This window comes from Polistes canadensis, unplaced genomic scaffold (genome assembly GCF_001313835.1).
Source record: "Polistes canadensis isolate GaletaPanama2010 unplaced genomic scaffold, ASM131383v1 scaffold_57, whole genome shotgun sequence".
Taxonomy (NCBI): domain Eukaryota; kingdom Metazoa; phylum Arthropoda; class Insecta; order Hymenoptera; family Vespidae; genus Polistes; species Polistes canadensis.
In genome coordinates, this window is record NW_014569604.1 from 391397 (window position 1) to 400763 (window position 9367).

General features: G+C 27.7%; 3 protein-coding genes across 7 annotated transcripts in view; 2 read left to right on the plus strand and 1 right to left on the minus strand.

Moving 5' to 3' along the window:
* The first annotated feature begins 221 nt into the window (after window positions 1–221).
* LOC106785805 lies at window positions 222–5187 on the plus strand. Of its 3 annotated transcripts, none has more exons than XM_014746541.1 (11): window positions 222–473; window positions 674–930; window positions 1427–1545; window positions 1637–1882; window positions 1966–2087; window positions 2151–3551; window positions 3631–3837; window positions 3899–4008; window positions 4082–4296; window positions 4372–4601; window positions 4670–5187. In XM_014746541.1, the coding sequence occupies exons 2-11, from the start codon at window positions 769–771 to the stop codon at window positions 4753–4755; spliced, it is 2898 nt and encodes a 965-aa protein (XP_014602027.1). In that variant the 5' UTR covers window positions 222–473; window positions 674–768; the 3' UTR covers window positions 4756–5187. The 3 variants fall into 3 exon arrangements, with proteins under 3 accessions (XP_014602027.1, XP_014602029.1, XP_014602028.1); XM_014746543.1 differs by having other exon boundaries at window positions 4700–5187; XM_014746542.1 differs by lacking the exon at window positions 222–473 and having other exon boundaries at window positions 583–930.
* A 1099-nt stretch (window positions 5188–6286) lies between these two features.
* Window positions 6287–8882, minus strand: LOC106785810 (sorting nexin-30-like). Of its 3 annotated transcripts, none has more exons than XM_014746551.1 (8): window positions 8866–8882; window positions 8366–8657; window positions 7947–8102; window positions 7738–7848; window positions 7477–7641; window positions 7197–7392; window positions 6816–7090; window positions 6287–6708 (listed from the first exon to the last, which is right to left on the minus strand). In XM_014746551.1, the coding sequence occupies exons 2-8, from the start codon at window positions 8528–8530 to the stop codon at window positions 6349–6351; spliced, it is 1428 nt and encodes a 475-aa protein (XP_014602037.1). In that variant the 5' UTR covers window positions 8531–8657; window positions 8866–8882; the 3' UTR covers window positions 6287–6348. The 3 variants fall into 3 exon arrangements, with proteins under 3 accessions (XP_014602037.1, XP_014602035.1, XP_014602034.1); XM_014746549.1 differs by lacking the exon at window positions 8866–8882 and adding an exon at window positions 8750–8766; XM_014746548.1 differs by lacking the exon at window positions 8866–8882 and having other exon boundaries at window positions 8366–8674.
* Window positions 8883–8912: 30 nt separating this feature from the next.
* Window positions 8913–9367, plus strand: part of LOC106785807 (DNA-binding protein RFX2) — a 10797-nt gene continuing 10342 nt past the window's right edge. Inside the window, exon 1 of the mRNA XM_014746545.1 lies at window positions 8913–9014. The gene's annotated coding sequence lies outside the window, so the exon portion shown is untranslated. The remainder of the gene's footprint in view (window positions 9015–9367) is intronic.

Genomic DNA, 9367 nt, shown 5'->3' on the forward strand with positions numbered 1-9367 from the left:
ATACATTAGTTTTGGACAATACGTAATTTCATTTATAATTGGGGATTGTAATAGAAATACTTAATTATCAATTAAAACAAAATGAAAATAATTTTACAGATTAGTTGATTAGTTGGTCAACAATTCGCGAAATACTGTGAAATTATTCGGCAATGGCAAATTTTAATCATTGACTATTTTTTTCGTAGATACACCATAAATCATAGATTAAATACTTTACAGATACACTGTAATCATTGAATCGTTTGATTTTATTTCTAATTACAAAACAGGATCATTGATTAACCATCTCGTAGAATTATTTTCATCTCGCTTATCATCTTGGTCAATTTTTGAATAGTGATAAGGAAACAATTAAAAAAGAAAAAAAAATATATATATATACTATGTATAAAAAAGAACATTAATTTCACCATAACTAGAACTTCAATACTTAATCATTCATTTAATTGAACTATATGACTTACAGTAGTGTAAGTAAAAATTTATAATTGCAATTGATAATTGAATATTTTAATTGTAATTCTTCATTGAAAATTGGATTAAACATTCCCAATGCAGATATACGTTCCCTTATGTAAAATATAAATCATAGAAGTTAAATAATTCTATTAGTTATGCAGTAAATCATAAAAGTTAAGTAATAATTTAAAAAAAGCATTCTCTTCCTCAGGACACAAGAAAGAATACAAATATTCAGATGTGCATCGATACAAGCAAATTTATTTTTCGAAACTTGCGCACAACGTTGATAAAGGTTATTTAAAAATGGCGGACGCATGGTCTTCCGACACTACCTCAGATTGTTGTATTGAAAGTTTCTCTGATATTATGTCCGAAAAATCAGAATGCGTTATCGTTGGTCAAAAACCTCGTTTGTCTCATCGTCGAAGTAAAATACATTTCTTGCAAAAATTATTTATGAGAGAAGTAGGTATCTTAACCTTTAAATTTTTTTGTGCATTGCTATGATTGACAGATATGAAAATTTTGTGATGCATTTTTACTTATAAAAATCTAACATCAAATAATGAGATATTGTTAGAGCTGAAACATTCGTGAGATATTAATTAATTTTAATTTGTACAGTTTTTTGAATGACATTAAATATTATATGTTTTTATTTGAAATTTCTTTTTCCAAACTATCAAATATTATATATATGATCTGTGTACGATATTTCATTTCTTCTTGAAAAATATAGAAAAATAAATATCTCAAAACATTTCTTTATAGATCAGAAGTTGTTTGCCATCGCATAACTATGCTCCTGAAGAAAATCTTTTTTTGAATGATATTAGACTTTGTATGTTTGTATTTGAATTTTCTTTTTCCAAATTATAAAGTATTATATACATGATCTGTGTGTAATATTTCTTTTTGAAGTATATATAAAAAACGAATGACTCAATACATATTTTTACAGATCAGAGGTAGTTTGTCATTACACAGCTATGCTTCTGAAGAAAGACTGTTTGCAACTGTACCCTCTTGGAGACACTTGCCACTTTTGCATGTCATCCCAAAATCAGCTCTCGAGGCAGGGTATATATTCAATACAATGTTTAAAACAAGTTATGTTGTATAATTAAAATATAATATAAAGTATAAGTAATTAAGATTGATTTGATTAAAGGCACATCGTTATGGGATTGACACAATGTGGTCAATTTTTGTTAACATATACATATATGTTGGATGTTAGTGATAATACATCTTTGTATAAGTATTTGTTACATTGGTGGGCATTCACACCAAATCGTTTGGCTCGTAAAGTGTCAGAAGTTACACTTTTTGGAAATTATTCTATCCATAGAGAACTTAATATAGTAATATCGCAATGGCCAATGGAACGAAATAAATTAGTAATACATGGTCTTTGGTAAGTTTTAATTTATATTTTTTTTGTTTATATTGTTTTTCCTTTTTCTGTGCAATTTATTGAGATTAATAATATATTTGTAGTCATCATTGGTTACATCTACAACCAACGGACAGAGCATATTTAACAATAACTACAGTACCTTCTCTTGATAACTGTAGAGATTGTTTGAAAGTTGCTGCATCATACGAAGAAGAAGGAGAAGGTAAAAAATTATCTTTCATGTCTTGTTGAATGTACGTAAAAAATGTGCTTTTATATTCTACAGACTTAGCTGAAAATTGGGATGGATGTGTACGCTGCAACTGTTTGCAACATGGACTTACTGTGCACACATCATATGAAGTTATGTCACCATACCCAAAATTTCGAGCTTCTGTGTGTTTAAATTATTGGAATTATGTAGTGGTTAATACAGGAAATTTTTTACATGTGCTTAGGGTAGATTTGGATATTCCAAAGCACAAAAATCAGAAGACATTCGATAAACAAGATACTGTAGTTCCAGATACTGTGCCACTAGAGATGAGTGATATTGAAGAGATAGATTATTCAAAGACAGAATCTTATGGAAATTCCCATGACAAAGTAGGTACATTAGAGTGTTCGATTAATAAGTCTCCTCGATTGGAGCCTTCTATTGATCATGACTTTATAGATGAGTTGAATAAGTTAGATGATAGATTAGGACGTGAATTACCATTAAATACCTCAAGCAGTAATCAAAGCAACTGTGTCTGTGATATAAGTAAATCTACTGATGCTTTAAGTATTAAATTATGTGAGTGTTCAGATACCATTGAATGTAAGTGTCAAAATCAAAGTCCTGTTTCTCGCATCGAACAACAAGCTATATCGGTTAGAGATAAAATATTACAGGACTTCTGTGAAGACATGTCTCAAGAACTTAATATTGGTAGTGATTTAATAACTTTAGTGAAGCATCCATCGTGTTCTCCAAGATCAACACCCCAAAGGCTTCCTCCTGATCTCAGAGCTATGGCGTGGTCATCGCCTATTTTTACACCACCTTCAGATATTTTAAGGACGCGTAATTCGGAATCTAGTCATAAAAGTACAGGAGTATCAAAGAATATACGTAATCAGCGAGCTAATTCTCCACAACCTGGTGCTTCACAAGATAACAATGTAACTTCTATAAGTTCTCCGCTTCATTCCATTTCTATAAGTCCATCTTCATCACATTCTTCCCGTTTGATGTCACCTCCCACAACAAGATTTCTTCATCATCCTACTCCACGTAAACAAACAAACATGCACTCTCCTCCTCCAATTATTAACTCAACACAATCTAAGACTAGAGCTACGCATAAACTTATTCTTGAAGCAGAAAAAGCATATGAATTTACTGATGAAGCACAAGAAACTTGTGAAAAGTTAAGCTCATTCAGAAAACGCAGGCTCGCAGATAAAAAATATGAATTTTGTGATGAAATAGAAGACGCAGAAAATATAGTTCCTTTTAAACACATACGTGACCAATTCAAACATCGTGCCTGTTCCATTCATCAAATATCTTCCTCTCCAACAATGTCACCTGTATTGTCTAATGGTAAACGGCATTGGGTAGATTCTGATCAAAGTGAGACTGATGAATTCAATGCACCTCAAGATATTCTAACCAATGATCAATCACCTGTTGAAACAAGTAAATTGATGTATTATTACTTAATCATTTTTAACTGTCAATGTAATGTATCAATTAATCTTTATGTTTTGTACAATAGATGAAAAAAATGTATTACGTCCTCTGAATCAAAATCAATTATCAAATGGAAGTGTACAGAGAGATCGATTTGGAAAATTTGGTTCAAATTCACCATTGGTTCCTAAAATTAATTTACAATATCCTTATATAAAATGTACTGCACATTTTAGAAGAAGTTATATAGAATTGGATGATGAAATGATATCTGTTATTACTGATGTTGAAGGTATGCTAAAATGAACGATTGTATTGTATAAAGTAATTGTTTAATAATTTAATTTTTGTAGATGAAGAAACTGGAGGATACGTCAGTTATCAATGTGTGCTTCCAATGCATGTTCATGGCTCTGGATATGTACAAATGCAAATGATCAGCAACAGTAAAGCAGAAAAATTGGTAAAATTATATTTCAATAAAAAGTATTAAAGCATTACAACTGTCTACAATTATGAAAATAATAAATTTTCAGGCAGTACCTTACGTGTCTATAAACCAGTTAAGTTTTGATATTGAGACATTTTCTCATCACATTGCAGATTGGATTTGTACAAGATTCAATAAGAAATATTGGCATTGTAGTGATTATGACATTGAAATAATTGATATATGTGCTCTTAGTGGTGATATTATTTGTTTACTTATCATGAAAATTCAAGCTAGTGAATTATGTAATCAAACACAATGGTAGGTCCATTTATTTTTTATATCAATTTCTTTTTTTCCACTTGTATTATTTCAATAAGGTATAAACATTTCTAGCACTCAAGAAAGAAAACAATACGAAGTTGGATGTAAGTTTACATGGAATATAGATTCAAGTGAATATAGAATAACTGATGTATTGCCAATGGAAGAAGTGAAATTGGATTCCTTGAAAAACGGTTCATTGTGGAATCCGACGAGACGATTAGCACCACAATTGAGAGAGAAAATTCAACAGCCATATGCTCATACTGTTCGCTTCCTTCATAATGAAATGACTTTAGCTGGTTAGTAATTTTATAGAAGTTAATGATTTATATGACTCATGAAAAAAAATGTATTAAATAAATTACAGGTGAATCTATATTAAGACTCAATGATTTAGATAATCTGGTGGAATTTTATCTTACTCCAATAACGAATTATCCATTAACAGAATGAGAAAATATCAAGTAACGACATGCTGCAAACAATAATTTATTTATTAACGTAAACTTGTGATTTCTATATTGATTAAGGGAACGTACATAATATTATGATTGTATGTAAACTTACAACATATAAATTACTATAAATATTCTTTCGAAAGAGGAATTATTTGTTATATAAACACGATTAAAAATAATAGCAAGTATATTATTATAAATTGTATAGATATCTATTTACTTTGTGAGATTAGTACATAAATTTATGCTGTTGTGTGATTTATCCACAACTTAATTAGTATAAAGTAAGAATTTATGTAATAAGACAACGAAGTTTACAAACATTTGCACCAATTTGTAAATTGTATTTAAAATCCATGCTATAAATGACCTATGTTTCAGGTACACAATTTATTTCATTCTTAATAAATACATTGTATGTTATTTAAATTAACAGAGCAATGAAAAAGTAATTTTTTGATAATATTTGGTCCCAAAGTAATATTGCAATCAGAATTACTAGAATTGTATATTTTTATTACTAATAGTATCCAAACATTTGTCTTTCAGAATATTTTATGTTTTTTGTTGTTTATAAGTTTACTCATAACAAAATTATTTCAATTCAGTTTATTTCAGTAACTTAATTTTGAAAGGTACAGCTTACTTGCAGCTTTTATTTTGTTATTTTTACTTTTTTTTGTTTCTCTTTCATTTTTTGTATATATGTTTATTGAAATGGACTACACGTACATACAAAAAAAAGGTAATATGTACTAGCAATAAATATAATTATCACAATTAGTCAACAAGAAAACATTTCAAATGACTAACAAGATTTTTTATAATTTAAATATATATAATAAGTATGTATTTTTTTGAAATATTTAAAAAGTGAAAATATACAATATGTGCTTCTTTTTACTTTTTTAATTAAAGAAAATAAAAAATGAGTGAAGCCCGCCATTAAAAATTATTTATTATTATACAAATATAATGTGATATAGCTCATTTTACTTGTATATAATTTAATAACATATTCAATATTACAATAAAATAATTAAAGAGTTATTCTCGAGGTTCGATTTTAATTACCAATAAATATTTAGACAGATGAATAATTACTACAGTGTAATAAATAAAAATAAAGTTTGTATCTGTAATTAAGTGTAATCTAGTACAAAATTTTACAATTAAGCAATTGTAAAGATACCGTTATGTAAAATTATTTTTTTAGAATTTCGTTTATATCATTAAGTCATATTTTTAGGTAGTATTCGGATCAATAATCTTTAAAGGCGAATTTCAATTTTTCGTGTTCTTTTTTAACAGATATTTAAGAAAATATATCTGCACTCTATAATTATACTTTTTTTATAACATACTTAAATTTAGTAAAGTCAATTAACGCATAAATATCATTTAGATTGCAATAAAAACTTGGACAATTAATTATTCCTGAACAATAACACTGATACTAATAAATATGGAAATGTAACTACAATAACATTATTATTTTTTTTTTTTTAAATTATGATAAATTCTTATTTTAATATTTATATAGATATTTTTTAATACTTCAAATGACAATATATGATTTATCATGAATCTATACAGGTATTTTAATAGATACTCCTAAAGTAATATCAGAACCTATACCATCGAGCTTAAGTGCAACAAGAACTTCCTCCCATGCATTCATGCACTGTTGATAATGTTGTATTTGTTGATCTGCCATTGTGATTAACATACTTTTTAAGTCTGCTTGTTTTTCGGTATTCCACCTTTGAATATCGCTACGTAAATTCTCATTAGCGCAACCAACACGATCTTGAAGCAACTCCACCTGTTTTTCTAAACGTGGAATCACTTGTCCTAATTTTTCTAATTTTTCATCGCGAGTTTCTGCTTTCCAAAGTGACCCACTCCAACTTTGTGTTGAGGATATGCCACTTGTAATATTCAGTAACTACGTCAATACAAAAAATAATAATCATGAAATTATTATAATATTGGAATTAACACGATTTCATGTTATTAGTTACATGAGTTAATATTTATAGTATTGACGCGTACCTGATCTTTTTCAATTCTTCTTTTTGCTAATTCGTCAATAATCATTTCATATTCAATTTGCATTGAATCTCTTCTGCTTAGGGCATTTTTTACTGCATCTATATATGTTACATATTCACGTTCTGCGTTCGGTACATTCTCTACAAGTTTTCTTTGAGCCATAGCAATGCATTCTATTGCTTTAGCAATTGCCAACAAAATTGGAGCTAATTCTGGTTCGGAAGTAGCCCACAAAGTAAATATTGGATGTAATTGACGCAATTCAAGCAGATAATCTGGAATATTAGTAACAATAAAAATGAATACGACATATATATATATGAAATAAAAATCTATAATATTTAAAATGACGATATTACTAATCTACATTCCAGTTCATACCTTGCCTTTCCTTGTGTATACGATGATGAATTCTATCTATAGTAGATAATTTTTGACTTAGAGATGTACAATAATCACGAACTTGTTCAAACTCAGGTAAATGTTGTTTCATGGTATTTATGGTAGTAATATTTTGTAAAGAATCTGTCATTTTAACAAGCATATTTCCTCGATTTTTACGATGAATAAGAAATTCCTGTATAAATATGGATAAAGCATGAAGCATTAGTATTGTATTAAAAATTCTTAGTAGATTTATATATTATATATGTCTACGTACAGCTGGTTTAGTAGTCAAAAAAATGTGTAAGTTCTTATCATAACTGAGAATAGGATGATTAATAACCCTATTAAGAAATATTTGTAGAAGTTTCATACGTGCTATAATAAATTCTTTAGAATACCGATCTAATTGAGCCAATAATGTATGTTTTCCTGGTAAAGGCTACAAAAAAAGAAAAGGTAAATATATTGAACTCTTTTCAAAATTTAATTCAATAATTAAAAAAATATTAATGTTATTCGTTCTATAAAAACTTACAGGAATAATATGCGTTGGATAAGAATCTACTAATTTTTGACGTAACCAAATAAAGTCATTATAACGTCTACAGACTACATATTCACCATTTTCATATTCCGGACGTGTGACCTGTAATATATAATAATATTATAATATTTTACTGTATTATTCACTGAATTATAGAAAATTAAAATCGAGTATACTTTTTTAAATACTATTTAACTTACTCTAGTTGTTATACGAAATGTAATGTAAGTTTCCAATGTTTCAACATGTTTTTGTGGATTATCTACTTTAACTTTTAAATCCTTTAAATCCATTTGAAAATCAGATATATCTTGTTCTGGTATTGTAGAAAAACTGTCAATAGATGGAGATGCAATCTGAAAAATCAAAATTTTAAATGAATTTTGACTTTTTTATTAAGATATCATGCAATTTTAGATACAATCCAAAAAGTTGTATTCATCGATATTATTATATTTATATGATTAAATATTATTCTTATTATATAAGTTATATTTTAAATTCTTTATGGTCTAAAGAAAAATCAATGAGAAACTACTACTTTTTAAAATAGTCTCTCTCTCTCTCTTTCTTTAAATTATAAGTTTCTTTTAATATTTTTAATACTACACGTATTTACCACAGAGTCATCCATTGAAGTACTGCAATTAGAGAAAAAATCGGCATCGCGACTTTCTTGCTTAACAATTCCACCCATTTTCACTGTACTTATTTCCAAGATAGCTGTATCTTCCTTAGTTTTTTCTTCTAACAGATTTTCCGTTTTTTCTTCTGATGTCATCATTGTGGATAATTGGAAAATAACAATGTTCGATATTTAAACTAATTTTCTGTCTCACAAAATTTCTTCTCTTACTCTTACTAACTGTATCTTCTTGATGCTTCCCTCACTATCACAAGAATAACGCCATCTGTAAAATTTTCGTTATTGACATTTTATTCTACATTATTGTACATACATACATAGTGCGTCAATATATTTATTATTAGTGCTAAAATTTACAAAGTTTATTTAAATGCATATATACATATATATGTACATATGCATAACGTGTGAGAGCTTATTAAATATTTTTTGATTTTATTGATTTTCCCTAGATTGCAAATTTCTTTGCATACTCGATGCAGCGCCTGAAAGTATGCAACACTGCAAACATTCAAGTATGACGTACACACACACAATACTAGTTATTATTCAAATACTTGGCGGCACCACTAGATAGCGCTCATAGTCTCGATAATGATCGATTACATCGAGTGTAAGAATCGTACGTATATACTACGAAGATCTACAATAAAAATATTTATATTATTTGATATAATTCACTAATATTTATACTATTTTAAATAAAACTACATATAAATTCATTATATTATTATATTGTAATGAAGATTTGAAAAGTTACTATACAACTTTTATTGGAACAACATAATATTTTAAGAAATAAGCTAATATTAAATTCATTGTTAAAAAAAATTCATATTTTTGTAGTTCCTCTACATGAAAAATCAATTATTGTTAAATGTATGTATATATGTATATATGTATGTATGCATATATGTATGTATCTATGTACGTCGAATATAGAAAAATTAGGCCAAGTTTTGCGGAAAGCTAATA

What these genes read in the sequence shown, in the direction of transcription:
- LOC106785805 (XM_014746541.1), top strand. Translation starts at nt 769, where the DNA reads ATGGCGGACGCATGGTCTTCCGACACTACCTCAGATTGTTGTATTGAA. An exon ending in TTAGTAATACATGGTCTTTG is followed by an intron (nt 1,883 to 1,965) that starts GTAAGTTTTAAT and finishes ATATATTTGTAG; the next exon opens with TCATCATTGGTTACATCTAC. An exon ending in ATACGAAGAAGAAGGAGAAG is followed by an intron (nt 2,088 to 2,150) that starts GTAAAAAATTAT and finishes TATATTCTACAG; the next exon opens with ACTTAGCTGAAAATTGGGAT.
- LOC106785810 (XM_014746551.1), bottom strand. Translation starts at nt 8,530, where the DNA reads ATGATGACATCAGAAGAAAAAACGGAAAATCTGTTAGAAGAAAAAACT. An exon ending in CTTCAATGGATGACTCTGTG is followed by an intron (nt 8,103 to 8,365) that starts GTAAATACGTGT and finishes TTGATTTTTCAG; the next exon opens with ATTGCATCTCCATCTATTGA. An exon ending in GAAGAATTGAAAAAGATCAG is followed by an intron (nt 6,709 to 6,815) that starts GTACGCGTCAAT and finishes GTATTGACGTAG; the next exon opens with TTACTGAATATTACAAGTGG.